Source organism: Pipistrellus hanaki (assembly GCF_964339955.1).
Source record: "Pipistrellus hanaki genome assembly, chromosome: 12".
In the NCBI taxonomy this organism is placed as follows: Eukaryota; Metazoa; Chordata; class Mammalia; order Chiroptera; family Vespertilionidae; genus Pipistrellus; species Pipistrellus hanaki.
The window spans coordinates 40,028,563-40,051,029 of NC_140514.1; the positions used below are offsets into that span (position 1 = coordinate 40,028,563).

The following is a 22,467-nucleotide window of genomic DNA, read 5'->3' on the forward strand; positions in this document are numbered from 1 at the left end:
AAATAGAAACATCAATGATGAAAGAGAACCATTGATCAGCTGTCTCCTGCACGCCCTGCACTAGGGACCAGGCCTGCAACCCAGGCATATGCCCTTGAACAGAAACTTGCGACCCTTCAGTCCAAAGGCTGGCACTCTACCCACTGAGCCAAGCTGGGTAGGGCTCTGGCAACTTTTTTAAAAGCTTATATTCCAATAACTTATCTGTACATTATTTTGTATTTTCTATCAAAATTACATCAATTTGAAAAGTGACAGTATTATTTTTTCTTATCTTGATAGTACTTCTTTTTTCTGTTTAAGACCTTTACTAAAATGTTCAATAGAAATGGTAAGATTTGGCATTATTATTTTGTTCCTAATCTTACAATTACATTTCACAATAATTAGGATAGTTTCTCTAAAGTTTTTTTGTAGTTTCCCTTTGCAACTAATTTTACACCAGATTATTAAATTTTATCAAATGTTTAATCTGACCATATTGATGTGATTGTATGCATTTTATCCTTATTGATGGTGAATTATGTTGTTAGATTTTTTAATGTTAACTTACCTTGCATTTCTGGAGTAAACCTTCTTGGTAGGAATTCACACACACACCCAGTTGGTTTTCTAACATTTTGTTTAGGATTTTTGCTTCTATATTCATGAGTATTGGCCTATTACTTCCTTTTCTCATGATTGTTCTTTAAATCATTGAATAGTAGGCAGAGGGTATAAATTCAAAAGTTCTTTTGTTCTTATGATATAGATACTAATCAAATATAATATTACTCCATTTTTTATTTTTTTAATATATTTTATTGATTTTTTTTAACAGAAAGGAAGGGATAGGGAGAGTTAGAAACATCAATGAGAGAGAAACATCAATCAGCTGTCTCTTGCACACCCCGTCCTGGGGATGTGCCTGCAACCAAGGTACATGCCCTTGACCAGAATCCGCAGGCTGACACTCTATCCACTGAGCCAAACTGGCCAGGGCTTACTCCTTTTTTTTTTTTAAGACTATTTTTGAATAATTTTAGACTTACAGAAAATATATAAATACTAGAGGCCCAGTACATGGATTCGTGCACCAGTGGGGTCCGGTCCCTTAGCCTGGCCTGCACCCTCTCGCCTTCCAGGACCCCTCGGGGGATGTTGGAAAGCCAGTTTTGGCCAGATCCCCACAGGCCAGACCCAGGGACCACACCAGTGCATAATCGGAGCCTGGGAGGGGACCCCAGGAAGGCTCCACGGTGTGTCCGGCCCTTCTTGCCCATTCCTGACCAGCCAGACCCCAGCAAGCAAGCCAACCTACTGATCGATCAGAGCATCTATTCCCTGGTGGTCAGTGTGTGTCATAGTGACTGGTGGAACAATTGGACACTTAGCATATTAGGCTTTTATTATATAGGATAATAGAAGTCTCTGTACTCTTAAGTTTTTTTATTGTTAATATCTTAAATTAGCATAGTATCTTTGTCAAAATTAAGAAGCCTGCATTTGTACATTACTATTCACTAAATTCCAGACTTTATTTAGATTTCACCTATTCCCATTAATGACCTTTTTTTGGTTCTTGAACCCAATCCAGTATATCACTTTCAATTTAGTTAATTATCCTGTCTCTTAGTCTCCTCTGGTCTCTGACAGTTCATCATTGCTTTCTTGAGGAATAATGGTCAGATATTTTGTAGAATGTCCCTCAATCTGGGTTTAACTGGTGTTTTTTTCATGATTAGACTGGAGTTAAGGATTTTGGCAAAGAACACCACATAAGGGAAGTCCCCTTCTCATCACGTCACAGTAGAGAGTATGTGACATTCACATTACATCACTGGTGATGTATACCTTTATCCTTGGGTAAATAACATAGTGTTTGCCAGGTTTCTGCATTGTGAGTTACTATTTCTCCCTTTTTATATTTTATTTGGAATCCAGTCACTAAATTAAATCTATACTCAAGGAAGGAGAGATTAAACTTTACCCCTTGGACTGGACTGAGTTGAAGGGGTAGTGGTATCTACATGTATTATTTGGAATTTTTCAGTAAATGAGATTTGTATTTGTCTTTTCTCTCCTATTTACTAGATGCCCAGTGCACAAAATTCATGCACTGGGCGGGGGGGGATGTCCCTCACCCCAGCCTGCGCCCTCTCGCAGTCTGGGAACCTTTAGGGGATGTTTGACTAATGGGAGCAGGCCTAAGCTGGCAGTTTGATATCCTTAGTGCTGCCAAAGAAGCGGGAGAAGCTCCCACCACCACTGCTGCACTGACCAGTCATGAACCCGGCTTCTAGCTGAGCGGTGCTCATCCTGTGGGAGCGCACTGACCACCAGGGGCAGCTCTGGTGTTGAGCGTCTGCCCCCCTGGTGGTCAGTGCTTGTCAAATGGCTCTGCCATTGGCTCAATTTGCATATTAGCCTTATATTATGTAGGATAGGATTCAGTTATTTATTATTTTTGAATATGAATTCTCTATAATCTTAACACATTATTATAAGGTTGAAAACTTCTGGTTCCCTCACTGACATAAACTTCTTGAGGGAACACTTTGTTTCTTCTTTACCTTGATATCTATACATTTAATACAGTCCCCTAACTTATAGTGAACCTCTCTGGTAATTTTTAAAAAAATGAATGTATTTTCACTTGAACTGAAAAGTACTCTTTCCTCAGCTAAATTTCATAATAGCATTCTACATTGAAATTAAAAGTAGATTTTAAAACAAAAGTAAACTTGTGTGTTTGCATTGTAAAAGTATCATAGAAACTGAAGGTTACTACATAAACAACTTAACCATTTATTGTGTCTGCACAAAACATTCCATGAAACTACTTTAAATATTCAATGAAGCCACTTTTGGAAAGATAGTATGGCATTTTATAAGCCAAGGATTTATGACCTGGTATGTCCTTTCTCTTATTCAGATCATCGGAGGTGGTTAAGACTCCACTTTCTGCTTCCTCTAGGAAATTATTATCTGATGCAGTCACTCAAATTACAACTGAAAGTCCAGGAAAAGCTATGTTTTCATCTCAGATTTTTATTAATCCTCACGATGGTGAACGTGAAATTCCACATCCCAGTTCCCAGAATCTGAGCAAAGCTCCTAACAAGTTTGCTTCATCATCTTCAGTCCAACAGATTGCTGTTCCTCGTGACACAAAAGGAGGTAAGTGAATGTGATTGCATTTTAGGTCAGATTACCTACTTTTATGTGTAACTAGAGGCCCGGTGCACAAAATTTGTGCATTGGGGTGGGGGTATCCCTCAGCCCAGCCTACACCCTCTCCAGTCTGGGACCCCTTGAGGGATGTTTGACTGCCCTCTCACAATCCAGGACTGCTGGCTCACCCCTTTACCATTTCCCTGCCAGCCTGATTGATGTCTAACTGCTCCCCTGCCAGCCTGTTTGCCCCCAACTTCCCTCCTCTGCAGGCCTGGCCACCCCTAACTGCCCTCCCCTGCAGGGTTGATTGCCCCCAACTGCCCTCCCTTGCAGGACTTGTCCCTCCCAACCGCCCTCCCCTGGCAGGCCTGGTTGCCCCCAACTGCCCTCCTCTGTTGGCCATCTTGTGGCAGCCATTTTTTATCACATGGGGGCGGCCATCTTGTACGATGACATGAGGGTCAATTTGATATTACCTCTATTATATAGGATAATATTCAAAATTAGAGTAACTTATTTTATTTTTATAACAAGAAAATTAACATTTAAGTTTCCATTCTTCCCCCATATGAGAATGGAAACTTTAGACTATTGATTTTACAATATTTAATAGTTTGCACAAATCTATTTAAAATTTTTCTATGTATACAAGAAGTTTATCTATCTGTAGATACAAAGAGGCTATGCCTAAATGTATAAAAGAAGATTTCTTGGTTCAGCATTTAGATTGCATTGAACTTACGTAAGTACATTTATGTTAAGATAGTTATACATTTTTACTGTGAAATAAAACTCCCAAATTGTACAGTTTAATAAATATCACAAAGATCATCTTTATGTGTCAGTTACCTAGTGATACTATATAACAAGAGCCTCAAAAATCTCAGTGCTTCATGACAAACATTTGTTTATCTCGCTCACTGGTTTGTGTTGTCAGTTGGGATGTGGCTGCAGGCAGCAGAAATAGTTTCGTCCTTTTCACTTGCCTTGTTCTGAACTTCAGGTTAAAGGGACAATAGCTATCCACAGTATGTTGTTCTCAGGTGGTGGTAGAAGCACAAGAGGGGAAACCCAACTTGAAAGTGTGCTTTAAATCTCCACTCACATCAAGTGGATCAGTTATATGTAGAGGCCACAATTTCTGGTTTTACCTTTGCATACAATACCTGGGAGAAAAAACTACTTTAAAGTATTATTATTTGATTTAAAATTTTTTGAAATTGTGAATTTAAAAGTAAATTTTTTTATTTCTTTTATATGAAAACATTTTAAAGTACATAGAATTTATACTTTATGCTCAACACATGACTATCTGCCCACTAATCTGAATTAATAAATTCAGAATAATTTACTGTATGCTTATATTTGGTTCTATTTTAAAAATTTTAAATTTTTAGTGGAACTTTTTTTTTAACCCCTTTCAGTCCTTTCTTTCCCAAAAGCAAACATTATTTGCTGTGTAGTCACTTCTTCCCCCATTGGCAGGCAGTACAAAGTAACCTTAACACTGTTGCATCCAAACATAAGTTTGATGAAAAATTTAAAAAGCCACTTATCTTTCTAAGAATTCTCCATATCATAACCATTCTTGATCTGGGTCCACTGTAATTCTGCCCAATAATTGTTATCCATTTTCTGCAATCTTGTAAGTAGTAAATTTAACTATCACTTTCAAACTTTATGTACAAGAAATAGAAAATTAATAAGTCAATATTCTAGCAATAAATGATTACAGCAATGACCATGTAGAAGTGGAGGCTACAGCTTATTTTTCTGTTGTTTAAATTCTTCCCTGTATAAAATGGGCTCGGTTTCTGGGGAAGTGAGTGTGTGGTGTTTTTGTTTTAGGTTTTATTTTTGTTTTTGGAGGGCTTTGTTTTGATTTTTTGCTTTTGCCTGATGGAGTGATATAAGTATTTCTAAACAATCTGAGACTTTATTAGGCAGGCATCCTGCTCTAATCTCCCTAATTATTTTCTAATTATTTCCTTCATGTCACTTATAATTTATTAAAATATTAGATTATTTATTTAATATGCTGCTTACTTTCTACATATCTTCCTCCTCTTAAGGCCGAGGTACTTTTCTTTGTAGTTCACTGATATATCCCAAGAATCTTGAACACTGTCTGGCACTTGAAGGCACTCAGTATTTGTTCATTGAATTAATGAATATTTTCTTATTAATTGTTGTGATCTTTATCTCCTTAGCTCAGCCTTCACTGTTGCCGTATAAGCCTTCTGGTAGTACGAATATGTACTATGTTCCACAAATAAGTCACAGTCTTCCAGCTGTGGTATCCAAATCGAAGAGGACCTTTTCTCCACAATTAGGTCAAATTCTTTCATCTCAGGATTCCAAATCAGACACCACCATTGAGAGCTCACACTCAGGTATTATTCAGAATTATTTAACATTTTATTTTTTGCTCACTAACTGGATTGGCCCAATGGATAGAGTGCAGCCCCAGACTGAAGGGTCCCAGGTTCAGTTCTGGTCAAGGGCACATACGTTGGTTGCAGGTTTTCTGGCCCTGGTTGGGGTGCATATAGGAGGCAACCAATTGATGTGTCTCTCTCACATTGATGTATCTTTTTGTCTCTCCCTCTCCCTTCCATTCTCTCTAAAAATAAATGGAAAAATATCCTCGGGTGAGGATTAAGAAAATAAAATAAAATTTTATTTTTTTGAAATTTTATTTGTGGACTGGCTAGTTAATTCTGGAATGACATGAAAGCTCAATGGTAGATGTTAGAAATTTACTTATTAGAACTAGTACCATTCATAAACAGTAAAAGACTTTAAAACAAAAATTATTAGAGACAAGATCACTTTATAATGATAATAGAGTCAATCCATAAGCAAGAAGATAAAACAGTTATAAGTGTACATGCACCACCTAGCAACAGAGTCCTAAATACAAAAAGAAAAAGAAAAACCACAAGAAATATTTCAAACCAGTTCAAAAAGTCATGTATTTTTTAATTCCATTATATGAAATATGTAGAATGAGAAAGTTTATATAAACAGAAGGTAGATTACTGGTTACCAGGAGTTGTGGGAGAGGGGGAAATGGGAATTATTTGCTGATGTGTACAGGGTTTCTTTTGGGATGTTCTGTAATTAGTAGCTTTGGTTGTGAACTGAATTGTATACTTACTAGAGGCCCAGTGCACGAAATTTGTGCACTGGGGAAAGGGTTGTCCCTCAGCCCAGCCTGCACCCTTTCCAATCTGGGACCCCTTGAGGGATGTCCGAGTGCCTGGACAGTCAGACATTCTTCTCACAATCTAGGACTGCTGGTTCCCAACTACTTGCCTACCTGATTGCCCCTAACCACTTATGCCTGCCAGCCTGATCAACACTTAACTGCTCCCCTGCTTGCCCAATTGCCCCTAACTGCCCTCCCCTGTTGGCATGGTTGCCCCCAACTACCCTCCCCTGCAGGCTTGGTCACCCCTAAGTGTTTTCCTTTGTAGGCCTGATTGCCCCCAGCTGCCCTCTCCTGCCTTCTCCGGTCACCCCTAACTTCCTTTCCTTGCCAGCCTGGTTGCCGCAACTGCCCTTCCCTGCAGGCTTGGTTGCCCCAACTGCCCTCCCCTGCTGGCCATCTTGTGGCAGCTATTTTGTGTCCACATGGGGGCTGCCATCTTGTGTGTTGGAGTGATGGTCAATATGCATATTACCTCTTTTATTATATAGGATTTAAATATTATGTGAATTCTCAATTTAAAAAAATGGAGAGAAGAAATGAACAAATGAAGAAAAGACTACCTGAAAATGTAAAGATTTGGTAGTAGATTTAGAATACATTTTGCAGGCAATGAAAAATAAAATTAATGTGAAGGAAATTGAATTGTTGATGAGGACAAACTTGAAATTTTTTCTAAAAATACAGAGAGAATAAAATAAAGATGATGAAAAAGAAAACTATCGATAGAGACATAAGAATCACAACTAAATAAACCAAACCAAGAATTATATCTATAATTGAAGAAGTAAGCAGAACAGTGTGAACAAAAGTAATATCAAAGACTTAATAGAGGAATATTTACCTCTCCTGAAAAAGGGAACACAGTATGCAGATTGAAAGTTATACAGATACAGTCAAAGTGATTAGAAAGAGACTGATATACATACTAGGAAAAGATTTTGAATTAGAAAAGAGAAAAATTATATAAACATACATAGTTGTCTTTTTAATAAAAGGTTGTATAATTAAGTGAACAGAATTTAGTCATATCATATTTACAATGCTAAAATGTAAAAGATAAATGGAGCAAAATATGTATTTATATAATTATATAATTCAGGAATATATGAACCCAAATGCATATTCATTAAGCAGTATGGCAATGAAAAGACATTTTCACGAATATACAGGAAGTACAAAATATATTCTACCTCCATCTCATCTTGAAAAATTCACTTGGAGATTTACCCAGCTGAAGAGATGTATCAAAATGAAGAGTTCAGGAATGAAAGGTGGTAGTGCTGAGTGTGCAGTTGTGTGCTGCAGGCAATATGTATGCTCTGTTTATCTAGAAGTAGTTGTGAGGAGAGTGACCCCCATTTATAGTTGTTTGTATTATACCATAATATACAATAACATATATATATATATATATATATATATATATATATATTTTTTTTTTTTTTTTTTTTTTTAATTAAGGAAGGAATTGTTCTGATTCCAAAAAAATACTATAAGGAATAGCTTTGTCCTGAATGCTAGTATCTGAAGCTCAGAAGAAAGGTCTCAGTTATATATGTGTGTGTGTGTGTGTGTGTGTGTGTGTGTGTATATATATATATATATATATATTTGTTTGCCATTCTATATTCCTATATAATAAGAGAGGAATATGCTAATTATCCATTACGTCTTGAGGCATAACAACCAACTGCATAATGACCACATCACGGGTCTGCAGGAGGGTGGAGCAGCAAACTCTAAGCGGGCGTCGAAAAGGAGGGCAGCAGAGCTATTGGTGCACGGATTCGTGTGCAGGGCTACTAGTCAGCATATAAATAGTTGTCCAATATATTGGTAATCTGTGATTTCACCCAGGATTTAAAGAAAGCTCAGTTCTTACCCTTTGAGGAACTCTGACAATAAGAGATTTAGTAGGAGAAAAGATACTAGCACTTTCTCAGAGAGGTAGGGAGCAAACCCGGGAAAGTGATGCCACAGAAACTGAGAAGATCCGAATATAATCAATTCTGTGGCTAATAAGGCTTAATAGGATTCTTGCAATCTGTCTTGAAAAATTCTTCATGGCTTATTAATATTTGTATTGTACTGATGATACTGATACTTACCCAGCATTTATTGCATTTACATTTCAAGTGCTCATAAAATGCATGAAGTATAGAATTCCAGATTAGAAAGAAAACACAGTTTTGTAGAAGACAATTATAAAGTTACTACAAACTCCTGTATGTCCAGAGATAATTCTTTCAGTTACCTGCATTATCTTTCTGAATGCCTTTTTTTACCACTTATATTTGGCATAGATAAGCTTCACTTATCAAGAGAAATAGGAACATTAAACATTTTTAATTAGTTTCAAATTTTGTGTTTTTTATTACATAAGAGGTTCCCTTCAATGTTTTGTCCCTTGTATTGTCAGGTTAATCTTCCTAAAATATAGCTAATTATATTTTCCTTTATTTAAGAAATCTTGATGTTACATTTTATGTACAAAAAAGTTTGGGATTTTTAGCTTGGGATTCCATGCCCTGCTCAATTTTGTTTCAAACAATTATTTTTTAATATTTCCCATCACTCTCTTTAATGTATTTTATAACCCAGGCTGAGTACAAATGTGTCCTCTTCTTACATACTCTCCTGCCTCCTTGTCTACTAATGCTATAACCTCTGCCTAAAATGTCTTTATTCCTTCCTCTGTGATTTTCAAACAGCCTACTTATTTTCTAAGATACAATCTAATTTCACCTTTGAAAACCTTCCTGACCTGGACATTGTCTTCTTTCTGAACTATTGGTCTACTTTATGTGTCTTTTCTTAAGCCATTTGCTTCTCCACCTTGTATAGTTACAATTTAGTTTACGGGTCTGACACCTTCTGTTTGACATTTTCTGATTACTGTACTACACTCCCATTGTAGTGCTTCCCCCGTGCCGCCCCCCCCCCCCCACCCAGTGGTTTAAGAGGTAAATTTTTGTCTTTCTTCAACTTAATGGCTATATTTGTGTTGATTGTACTACTGTTCCATTTTTCTTAGGATCCAATGATGCCATTGCTCCAGATTTCCCAGCTCAGGTGCTAGGCACAAGAGATGATGACTTGGAATCCCCTGTTAATATTAAACATAAAGAGGGGATCTATAGTAAGAGGGCATCCTCATTAAAGGGGAAAAAAGGCATTCAGAAAGATAATGCAGGTAACTGAATGGGCTTTGTATATTTTATGGCTTCTTTCTTTTACTCCCTGTTCATCCTAAAGGAGAATATTGTTCAGTCTTTATCTTGTTCTGCTTTGTTATATAAACTTTTTTCCTTAGCTATCTTATTGGGTATGTAGAAAAAGGTAAAATATTTTAAAATGCTTCACAGATTTTTGAAACCTGTAAAGATTTTTTTATATATATTTTTATTTCAGAAAGGAAGGGAGAGGGAGAGAAACATCAATGATGAGAATCATTGATTGGCTGTTTCCTGCACGCCCCCAACTGATTTATAGTAAAAATTAAGTTTAAGATACTCTATATCAGTGGTGGGCAAAACCTCGGCTTGCAAGCCACATGCAGCTCTTTGGTCCCTTGAGTGTGGCTCTTCCACAAAATGCCACATGCAGGCGCACACATGCAGTGCCATTAAAACTTCGTGGCCCATGCACGGAAGTCAGTTTTTGGCTCTCAAAAGAAATTTCAATCGTTGTACTATTGATAGTTGGCTCTGTTGACTAATGAGTTTGCCAATCACTGCTCTGTGTAAACAACCGAGCTACACCAGCTGGGCTGTAAACTTTATTTTTACTATGCAAAATAAAATATGTTGTAACTTTTTAAATGAAATAATATCCAATTGAGTATGTTTTAGAGACTAGAATCCATAGAAAATCTTGATTAAATTGTCTGATGAGTTTACCTGTCAAATGATTCAAACTAGTGGTAATTTGGTAGACAGATAACACTGTGATCCTATTGATAAAGAGCTGAGGATGGGGAGGATATGGAAAATTTAGCAGAGAACAAAGTGATAGAATTAAGGGAATTTTTTCAGACATCTGCACAAAGTACTTGCCAGTCATCATCCATTCAGGCTGCATTTGGTAAAGATGATGTGTTGGAAATAAAGTTTGGCTCTATTACCTAGGCAGCCTCCAAAACATCCCACCTATTCTAGGGGTCTGATGATAATATTGTTGGTCTGCTTTTAAACTTTGCATCCTAAGGAAAAGTCCTTCTGGTTTAATCCTATGTAGTCATTTCACCATGGGAAAAGTTCAACCTCAGAACTTTTTACCTTAAGAGCTTACAAAGAAAAGGGGGCATATCTGCCTAAAGAAATGGTGACCTACGTATAATAGCTAAGTGAGCTCATAAACTATACCAGAAATAAAAGTCTCAGTGGAAGTGTTAGAATATAAAAATGAGAAAATCTCTTAGAAAACAGAACTTAAAACAAAGGTAAAGAAAGAAAATATAAGAAAATTCAAGATTGACTTAAAAGTTTCAACATCAAAAAAGCAGGTGTATTGAAGAGACAATAAAGAATCAGAGCCATATATATTAATGTGCATAAATCCCCAAGTCATAATATTAAGTGAAAAAGCATGTTGTTTAAAGGACATAGAGTATTATACTATTTATATAAAGTTTAAAGACATGCAAAACAATCCTTAACACTGTTGATTAATTCATACAATATAGTAAAAAAAAATTCTTAAGATTGATAAACTCTAAATTCAGTATAAATGTTGCTATTAAAAAGAAAGAGAATGGCATCATTGAGGCTTTATAAACAGGATCATTATAATCATTTTATGTTTTATTTTTTTAAGCTTTGGTAGACATATTGGTGTTCATTATGTTATGTTTTAATAATCTGTTGTCTTTCTGATTTCTTTGTTGAAAAATACTTATACTTAGAAATAGCAAATGGGTTTCTTTTCAACCTGTTGTAAAGACATATAACCATTAACTGTTGACTGTTTTCTTAGTTGTATTGGTGATTTTTTAAATGCATTTACGAACATATTAGTTAGCACTTACGTTTTCTCATTGATTAAAAAAAAAAAAAATAGAGCTGATTTTAAAAGACCAATAAGGTAGGTAAATTTCTATAAAATATTACCAAGAAAAACAGAAATAGGAATATTAGACAAGTTTAAAAGGGTCTAACTTAAGACTTAAAAAATTATATGGTACTCTATATAAAATGTACATGATATAAGTGTATTTCTAGGATTATATGAAATATCAAAATTGGCTCTATAAATAACATAAACTTAGAGTAAGCCCAAGAACTTAAAATGATTGTTCAGCTATACTTTTCTACTTTGAGAAATATACCTGATCTAGAGTTTTTTCTTTACTGTTGTATCAGACCACAAGGAACAGGTCTTATTTAATGCGTTGTTGTACAACGAAAAATACAGAAAGCTTTCCTGAAATTTCATGTCATAAACCCATCATTACTGTCATAGCTTTTACATGGTAGGGCTTACAAGGTGCTTTTTCCTGAGAGATATATATAAAGTGGTTTTGGGGTTTTTTTTGGGGGGGGGGGGCGGGTGGGAGGAGGAGGAGGAGAAGGAGGACTACGGGTAGGGTTACATGACATTTGTGTTTATTATCTTTTCCTTCTCTGTGGTGTTAAATGATGTCATTATTTCAGATGTTCAAGTACTTAGGGTGTTAATTACCCTCTCTTAGATTCCATTGATGCTGTTGCTGCAGAGCTTGCAGCTAAACTACAAGACACAAAGATTGAATGCCTATCAGACACTAAAGCCAGTAAGAGGACATTTCCTAAGGAAGCCTGGTCAGAAGATAAGGAATCCTTGCAGATAGATATTGAAGGTAATGGGATTGGGATGTCTGTGTGTGGGGAAAGGGAGATGCTATGTCTATTTTCTTTTATCTTGATAAGAATATAGCCTCATGATTTAAACATTCATTTTTTCTTTTCTTTTTTATTATTTTTCTTTTGTAAATTACTTCAGAGCTACTTTGTCTCTGTGATGGTGTGTGTATATATATATATATATATATATATATATATATATATATATATATAAATGTATATCCTGTCTAGTAAAAAAAAAGTAATATGCAAATTATCCACCACTCTGCTACACACAAGCCACGCCCACCATCCAATCAGAAGCAAATATGCAAATAAACCTAACCAAGATGCTACGGCCACAGAGAACAGGAGGGAGGCTTGGGTTTCCCTGGCAATGGAGGAAGCCAAGGTTTCTGCCTGCCCTTGCTGGCCTAGGCCTCCACTCAAGGCTAAACAGTTTCAATGATTGGCAGCAACGGAGCTGGAAAGAGCAGGAGGCTAGGGTTGCCCCTGGCAATGGGGAAGCCAAGCTTTCCACACACCCGGGCCGGGCCAGGCCTCCACTTAAGGCTACAAAGTTTCAATTATAGAAGATACATAAATCCCAACAGCAATCAGAAGGCTTGGCTCCGCTCCAGGATACAAAGTTTCAATTGTAGAAGATAAATAAACTCCAGATACCAGGGCCTCCACTTGGGTTCCCCAGGGGGTGTAGCTGGCCTGAAAATCACCACAGGCCCCACACCCAGGCCGCCCCACACCCCAAAGGAACCCCCACCCTGATCTGGGACATCCTTCAGGGCAAACCAGTTGGCCCCACCCATGCACCAGGCCTCTCTCCTATCTAATAAGAGTAATATGCAGATTGACCATCACTCCAACACACAGATGGCTGTCCCCATGTGGACACAAGATGGCAGCCAGGGAGGGCATTTGGGAGGGAACAGGCCTGCAAGGAAGGGCAGTTGGGGGTGAGCAAGCCTGCAGAGGAGGGCAGTTAGGGGTGACCAAGCCAGCAGAGGAGGGAAGTTGGGGGCTACCAGGCCTCCAAGGAAGGGCAGTTAGGAGTGACCAGGCCTGCAGTGGAGGGCAGTTAGGGGCAAACAATCTGGCAGGTGAGCAGTTAGGCATCAATTAGGCTGGCAGCGGAGTGGTTAGGGGGTGATTACGCTGGCAGGCAAAAGTGGTTAGGGGCAAGCAGGAAGGCAGGCAGGCGAGCAGTTGGAAGCCAGCAGTTCTGGATTGTGAGAGGGATCCCAGATTGGAGAGGGTGCAGGCTGGGCTGATGGGGGGACACACACACACACACATGAATTTTGTGCACCAGGCCTCTAGTATAGTATTAACTTGTGAAGTATCATATGTTAGTACTGACACTGGGAAAAACCTAAAGGTATTCCAGAAGATTGTAACAAAGACAGATAAACCCCAATACAAACTTCTAAAAATTACAGTAAAAAGCCAAAAATTACAATAAAGACCCATGGCCCTTTTGAGTCTAACAAAAGAAAGGCATAGAGGACTACCTGGCTGTCAAATTTTACCTCTTAGAAGAAGATAGAACAGTACCCAGATAAGGGAAAAAAAGAGTCGATGAGCTATAATATATCCATATTACATTTCAAAAACAGTTCAGGTGTAGCTACTCACATCACAAATGTATAAGATAAATGATTTTCACAAGGGTGCCAAGACTGTGTAGTGGGGAAGAAACATTCTCTTCAGCAAATGGTGTTGGAAAACTGATATCCATATGCAAAAGAACAAAATTGAATACTTATCTTTTACTACATATAAAAACTAATTCAAAATGAATCAAATTTCTAAACATCAAAGCTAAAGTTACAAAACTGTTAGCAGAAAGCATAGGGGAAAAACTCCATGGCCTTGATATGGCAGTGATTTCTTTGATATGACCACAAAAGCACAGGCATCAAAAGCAAAAAAATATGCACACAAGAAGAAAAGTAACTGCACTAGATGATAAAAGACTGAAGTGGACCTCTTTCTTAATGTCCGGTGTCTTTTGTCTTAAAATTTGGTGCAATGTGGGGGGAAAAAAGGCAAAAAACAAATTATACTTACACCAAATTAAAAACTGCATCAAAGGACACAATCAACAGAGTAAAAAGGCAGCCTATGAAATGGAAGGAAATATTTGTAAATTATGATATGTGCTTAATATCCAGATCATATGTGGAACTTCTGTAATTCAACATCAGAGAAAACCAGTTTTGTTTTTTGTTTTGTTTTTATTTTGTTTTTAAAATATATTTTATTGGCCGGGACCGGTTTGGCTCAGTGGATAGAGCGTCGGCCTGCGGACTGAAAGGTCCCGGGTTCGATTCCGGTCAGGGGCTTGTACCTTGGTTGCGGGCACATCCCCAGTAGGGGGTGTGCAAGAGGCAGCTGATCGATGATTCTCTCTCATCGATGTTTCTAACTCTCTATCCCTCTCTCTTCCTCTCTGTGAAAAATCAATAAAACATATATGTATTAAAAAAAAAAATCAATAAAAAATATTTTAAAAAAAATAAAAATAAAAAAATAAAATATATTTTATTGATTTTTTTCCAGATAGAAAGAGAGAGGGATAGAGAGTCAGAAACATTGATGAGAGAGAAACATCGATCAGCTGCCTCCTGCACACCCCCTACTAGGGATGCGCTCGCAACCAAGGTACATGCCCCTGACCAGAATCTGGGACCTTTCAGTCTGAAGGCCGACGCTCTACCCACTGAGCCAAACCGGTTTCGGCAGAGAAAACCAGTTTTTAAAAGGGCGCAAAGGATTTAAATAGTTCTCCCAGAAGACATATGAATGACTAATAAATACATAAAGAAATGCTCAATATCACTAATCAGAGAAATACCAATTAAAATGAGATACCATTTCAAACCCATTAGGGTGGCCACTATCAGATCAGAAAATAACAATTATAGGCAAGCATGCAGAGAGATAGAAATTGTTGTGTACTGTTGGTAGAATATAGAAGGATGTAGCCATTATGGAAAATAGTATGGAGGTTCCTCAAAAAAATTAAAAATAGAATTGATGCCAAAACCGGTATGGCTCAGTGGATAGAGTGTCGGCCTGCAGACTCAAGGGTCCCAGGTTCGATTCCGGTCAAGGGCATGTACCTGGGTTGCGGGCACATCCCCGGTGGGGGAGGTGCAGGAGGCAACTGATCGATGTTTCTCTCTCGTGGATGTTTCTGACTCTCTATCACTCTCCTTCCTCTCTGTAAGAAATCAATAAAATGTATTTTAAAAAATGAAAATAGAATTGCCATATAATCTAGATATCTCACTTCTAGGTATATATCTTTAAAAAAATCATCAAAGCAGATCTTACAGATATCTACACACCTATGTTGAGCTCAGCATTATCCACATTAAACAAGATATGAAAACAATCCAAATGTCCATCAACAGGTGAATAGATTAAAGAAAGTGCTAACATGGTGCAATATATAGATATGAAACCTGTTCATGTTGACCAATGCCGGCCCAATAAATTTAATAATAAAAAAATCTCTTTGAGGTTTTCTTTAAACAGAAAGTGTAATAAAAACAAATTTTATACAGCCTTAAAAAGGAAGGAAATCCTGTCACGCTACAGCATAGATGAACGTCAGTGACATTGTGTTAAGTGAAATAAGACAGTCACAAAAGAAAAGAAAATAAGCCCATGCTATATAGCTGAAAATAAAATCACTCAGAAGAGTTGAAAAGGAAAAGGAAAAGTAGAGTTATGAAAAATATGGACACACAATATAGGTTAGATTAAATTAAAAGTGTTATAGGAATTAAGGAGGGATGTTTCTATACTAGTTTGCAATGAGGTTATAACAAATCTTTAAACAGGAAATAGCATAAAATATATAAAACAAAACTGGGAGTATCATCAGTAAGGAAGTTTATGTTGCCTTATAAAAAAAATGAAATTGTAGAATTATATGAAAATAACTCTTATGGCCCTAGCGAGTTTGGCTCAGCCTGGGGACTGAAGGGTCCCAGGTTTGATTCCAGTCAAGACACATGCCCCGGTTGTGGGCTTGATCCCCAGCAGGAGGCAGCCAATCAATGATTCTCTCTTATCATTGATGTTTCTATCCCTCTCTCCCTTCCTCTCTGAAATCAATAAAAATATTTTTTTAAATAAGAAAATAACTCTTATAATATTGTTAGGCAAAAGATGCTAGGGAGAAAATGCAAAACTGTCCACAAACTGTCCTAAAACCTGGAGGACCTTCAAGAAGAAATGAACAAGACAGAATAGTAGTAAGGAGTTTGAACATACATACTTATCTCATACTAGATCGTTGAAATGAAATTATTTTTATTAAATATTTTATTATTGATTTCAGAGAGGAAGGGAGAGGGAGAGAGAGAGAAACATAAATGATGAGAGAGAATTATTAAGTCAGCTACTTCCTACATGCCTCTTACTGGGGATTAAGCCCACAACCCAGGCATGTGTCCCAACCGGGAACCGAGCCTGAACTCTTGGTTCAGAGGTTGATGCTCAATCACTGAGCCATGCCTGCCGGGCTGAAATTTTTAAAAAGCAAAGTTTAAAAAATCATCTGGGCTGAGACTGGTTTGGCTCAATGGATAGAGCGTCAGCCTGCAGACTGAAAGGTTGCAGGTTTGATTCCAGTCAAAGCATGTATCTTGGTTGCGGGTACATCCCCAGTAGGGGTGGTGCAAGAGACAGCTGATCGATGATTCTCTCTCATCGATGTTTCTAACTATCCCTCTCTCTTCCTCTCTGTAAAAAATCAATAAAATATATTTTTTTAAAAAAATTTTTTTAAATAAAAAATAAAAAAATCATCTGGGAATAATGCAAATAATGAGGTTGATTTAATAGATATGTGTGTTTGTACACTTAAAAAAGACACAAGGGGTCCTTTAAAGAGTAAAGATTTTTAACTTTGATGAAATCTAATTTACTTTTTCTTTTGTTGCTTGTGCTCTTGGTGTCTTATCTACCAGTCCTTTTCCAAATTCAAAATAATGAAGATTTACTTCTATGTTTTTTCCTAATATTTTCTAGTTTTAGTTTTACATTTAGCTCTTTAATCTACTTTTGTTAATGTTTTGTATATATGGTGTGAGGTAAAGGTACAACTTCATTATTTTTCATGTGGATATCCAGTTGTCCCAGCACCAGTTTAAAAGGACTGCTCCTTTCTCGTTGAATGGGCTTGGCATCCTTATTGAAAATCAGTTGACCATAGATGAATTGGTTTATTTATGTACTCTCAATTCTATTCTGTTGCTCTACATGTCTATCTTTGCTGACTGTTGCTTTGTAGTAGTAAGCTTTGACATTGAAAGTGTGAATCCTTCAACTTTGTCTTTTTTTTGGTGCTATTATGGATGTTTTACACTTGCACATGAATTTCGGAATCAGCTTGGCAATTACTACAAAGAAACCAGCTAGGTTCTGATAGGGATTGTGTTGAATCTATGATCAGTGAGGGAATATTGCCTTCTTAACAATATTATCTTCCAGTCCATGAACATGGGATGTTTTCCATTCATTTAGATCTTTAATTTTTTTTCACAGTGTTTTATAGTTTTCAAAGTGGAAGTTTTACACTTCTTTTGTTATATCTATTCCTAAATATTTTATTTTTATGCTATTGTGAATTAAATGGTGGTTTGTTTTTAGTTTAACTGCAATGTATGATAATGCAGTTAACTTTTAAAATATTTTTATCCTGCAATCATGCTGAACTCATTTATTAGTTCTAATAGATTTTTTATGTATTCTTAGAATTTTCTAGATACAAGATCTTAATATCTGTGAATATAGTTTTACTTCTTCCTTTGTAATCCACATGCCTTCTTCTCCTCCCGCCTGCCTAATTGCTGTGGCTAACACCTCAAGTACAATGTTAAATAGAAGTGGCAAAAGCATATATTTTTATATATTCTTGTCTAGGAAGCAGACATTCTGTCTTTCATAAGTGAGTATGATTTTAGTGTGTGCTTTTCATGGAAGCCCTTTATCAGATTGAGGAAGTTACCTCTATTTTTAGTTTGTTGAGTGTTCTTATCAAAGAAAGGGATTAGATTTTGTCAAATGCTTTTTCTATGTCTCAGATTATCAAATGAGTGGGGGGTTTTTTATCTTTAATTTGAATGTTTTGGGGTGACTTTGGTTAATAAAATTATATAGGTTTCAGAAATACAATTCTATAATACATCATGTGTATATCATATTGTGTTAAGCCAAACTTGCATTCATGGGGTAAATCCCACTTGGTCATGCTGTATAATTCTTTTTATATGTTGCTGGATTTCATTTGCTAATATTTTGATGAGAATTTTTGTGTTTATATTTGTAAGAGCTGTTGACTTGTAGTTTTCTGGTGATGTCTTTGTTGGGTTTTATCACGGTAGCACTGGCCTCATAAAATGAATTTGAAAAATTAATATTCTTTAAATGTTTAGTAGAATTCAGGGGTAAAACCATCTGCGCCTGGACTTTTCTTTGTAGGTAATTTTATTACTAATTCAAATTCTTCACTTGTTTTAGGTCTTTTCAGATTGTGTCTTCTTCTTGAGTCAATTTCATTAGTTTGTGGCTTTCTAGGAATGGGATGTGTTCATTATATCTAAATTATCTAATTTAGTTCATAATATTCCTTTACAATCCTTTTTATTGCAGTAAATAAATAAGGCTTATTTATTGGAAATAATGGTCTCTCTTTCAAGTCTTCTCATTTTTTTCTTGGTCAGTCTAACTAAAAGTTTGTTGATTTAAAAAAAAAAAAAATTTTTTTAAAGAGAACCAGCCTTTGTTTTCTATTATTTTTCTCTTTTTAAAATTCACAACTTCATGAATTTCCACCTTAATTTTTATGATTGCTTTCCTTCTGTTTGATTTAGTTTTAATTTATTCTTTTCCTAGTGTCTTAAGATAAAGTTTAGGTTTCTTTACTTGATCTTTCTTTTTTCTTTTTTTTCTTTTTTTAATATATTTTATTGATTTTTCACAGAGAGGAAGAGAGAGGGATACAGAGTTAGAAACATCGATAAGAGAGAATCATCGATCAGCTGCCTCTTGCACGCCCCCTACTGGGGATGTGCCCGCAACCAAGGTATATACCCTGGACCGGAATCGAACTCGGGACCTTTCAGTCCGCAGACCGATGCTCTACCACTGAGCCAAACCGGTTTCGGCTCTTTCTTCTTTCTTGATACAGGCATGTTCAACTATAAATTTCCCTTTTAGCTTTAGGTGCTTCTAATGAGTTTATTGCCATTTATTACAAAGTATTTTCTGGTTTCTCTTTTGATTTCTTCTTTAACTCATAGGTTATTTAGGAATGTTTTATTTAATTTCCACATATTTGAGTTTTCCAAATTTTATTCTGCTATTGATTTCTAATTGCATTCTGTTACGGAGCATATTTTGTTATTTTGGTAGGGGAGCATATTTTGTTATTATTTCTATCCTTTTAAGTTTATTCTCTTGCTTGATTGCTCTGAATAGGACTTCCAGAACTATGTTGAATAAAGTGTGGGCATTCTTGTTCTGATTTTAAAGGAAAGCTTTCTGTTTTTCACCATTGAGTGTGATATTGGCTGAGGGTTTGTGATATGTGGTATTTATTATGTTAAGGTACTTTTCTTTCTGAACTCGTTTTATTGAGGGTTAGATCATAAATGGATATTGTGTCTTATCGAATACCCCGACCGGGAATGGAATCGTAACTTCCTGGTTCATAGGTCAACATTCAACTACCAAGCCATACTGGCTGGGTTATTTTTTTTTTTTAACTTGTTACTTTTTTTTTTAATTGTGGTAAAATATACATAACAAAATTTATAGGTTTAACTATTTTGTAGTGTACAGTTCAGTGACATTAAGTACATTAGCATAGTTGTACAACCATCACCTCCATCCATCTCCAGAATTACTTCATCTTCTCAAACTGAAATTCTATCCCCATCAAACACTAACTTCCCCTACCCTCTTCCTTCTGGCCCCTAGCCATTCTAGTCTCTGTTCCAGTGAATTTGCCTCTTCTATCTACTTCATATAAGTGGAATCATGCAATGTTATTCTTTTGTGTCTGGCTTATTTCTCTCAGCACAATGTCTTCAAGGTCCATCTACATTGAGCATGTGTTGTCAGGATTTCCTTTTTTTAAAATATATATTTTTTTTTTTCATTATTGATAGTATTACAGATATCTCCTATTTTCCCCTCCTACTCGGCTATTTTTTAAAAATTAATTTTAGAGAGAGGAAAGGAGAGAGATAGAGAAACATTGACTTGTCTCATTTTTTTGTTGTTCTTTAAAAAAAATTTTTTCATTGACTTCAGAGAGGAAGGGAGAGAGAGAAAGAGATAGAAACATAATTGATGAGAGAGAATCATTGATCAACTGCCTCCTGCAGGCCCCACACTGGGGATCGAGCCCACAACTCAGGCATGTGCCCTTGACCAGAATCGAACCTGGACAGGCTGATATTCTGTCCACTGAACCAAACCAGCTAGGGCTGTTGTCTCACTTATTTATGCACTCATTGGTTGATTCTTCTATATGCCCTGAACAGGGATCAACCCACAACCTTGGTATATTGGGATGATGCTCTGACCAACTCAACTACCTAGCCAGGGCAGATTGTCTTTTTATACTTAGACATAAAAGCATGTGCTTACTGTGTTCTAGGGAAATTGCCTTAGGAATTATGAGTATTTAATAAAAACCTTAGTTGTCAGTAATCTATGGTATAGGTGAAAAGGATCCTGTGGTTACAAGTTTTACTTTGTTGAATGCATGAATATTTCTTCGTTTCTACCTATAACTTGGAACACCAAAAATATATGGTTCCTATATTACTATTTACATTTGTGGGTTATGATTGTTAGATATTATTACATCTAAAAAAGCACATTTTGACATAGAATGACTGTCAAAAAGTGAATCTGGAGGTTGGTAAAGTTTGTATTAGGTATATTTTACCATAGTAAACAAAATTGGAGGAAAAAATGTGAAGATGGCTCATAGAAAGAAATTTCAAGAGGCTCTAGAACATGTAAAGAGTTTTTCTTCCCAGGACCAAACCAGAGAGGGTTGGACCTGCATTACCACAATTTGACCACCATCCAGAACTGAAATATCATTGCTGACATGTACACATAAGGAACTGTTTGACATTGAAATTGGGTCTCTAAAGAACTGGTGGCCCAGAAAGAAGCTCACTACAGACTGAATCATATGCCTTTCAGCATAACAATTATTGCTTGTCTCATTTTTTATTCTTATAAGTATATTGCCAGTAGGACAGGATCTCACTCATCCAGGGGAAATGGTGAACAACATAGACTGATGAACAAGACCAGACCCAGAGATAAGGAGCCATGGGTCAGACTGTTGGACCTCAAAGGGAGGGTGAGGATAAAAGGGAGAGATCAACCAAAGGATTTATGTGCATACATATGAGCCTAACCAGTGGTCAAAGACAATAGGGGGGTGGGGAATTGAAATGGGGGGTTGAAGACAAATATGGGATACCTTAATCAATAAAGAAATTATTTTTTTTTTAAAGAGAGTTTTTCCATTTTTATGCCACACATTTAATTTCTGATAATGAAAATGAATTCTTAGGTTTCTTAGCTGAAGAGGGATTAGTAAGACATATCTCTCAATTTTATCAACATGATTGAATAGAAAGGGGAAAAATAGAGAGAGAGAGCACTATACTAATACCCCACGCAAAACAAGCAGTTAGTACAAAGCAGCTGCTGTTATAGTCCCAAGGACTAAAGCTCCTTTCACCCAGCCAGTTTGTCTAACCCTGCGTGTCTCTTTTTTTTTTTTTTTCTTTTTAATATATTTTATTGATTTTTTACAAAGAGGAAGAGAGAGGGATAGAGAGTTAGAAACACCGATGAGAGAGAATCATCGTTCAGCTGCCTCTTGCACACCCCTACTGGGGATATGCCCGCAACCAAGGTACATGCCCTTGACCGGAATCGAACCTGGGACCTTTCAGTCCGCAGGCCGACGTTCTATCCATTGAGCCAAACCGGTTTTGGCTGACCCTACGTCTCTTAAATGTTTACCATGCTGATCTAGCCACTAGGCACAAGGTATAAATCCTTTGTTCAGGCAGTGAATTTTCTGAAACTATATAAACTGTTCTTTCCTTTTTCTTCTGTTTCTAAAGAATTAAGTGTGGATACTATTTCTAAAGGCAATGAAAATATTTTGAAAGTCCTTCAAAATCTTTTTTTTCTTCTTTT

General features: G+C 36.6%; 1 protein-coding gene across 1 annotated transcript in view; it reads left to right on the forward strand.

Annotated features, from left to right (window-relative positions):
- Nucleotides 1-22,467, forward strand: part of ALMS1 (ALMS1 centrosome and basal body associated protein) — a 135,452-nt gene that overhangs the window by 83,367 nt on the left and 29,618 nt on the right. The window contains exons 13-16 of the mRNA XM_084901261.1: nucleotides 2,915-3,159; nucleotides 5,367-5,549; nucleotides 9,405-9,563; nucleotides 12,060-12,206. Coding sequence (XP_084757387.1) covers nucleotides 2,915-3,159; nucleotides 5,367-5,549; nucleotides 9,405-9,563; nucleotides 12,060-12,206 — 734 coding nt within the window. The remainder of the gene's footprint in view (nucleotides 1-2,914; nucleotides 3,160-5,366; nucleotides 5,550-9,404; nucleotides 9,564-12,059; nucleotides 12,207-22,467) is intronic.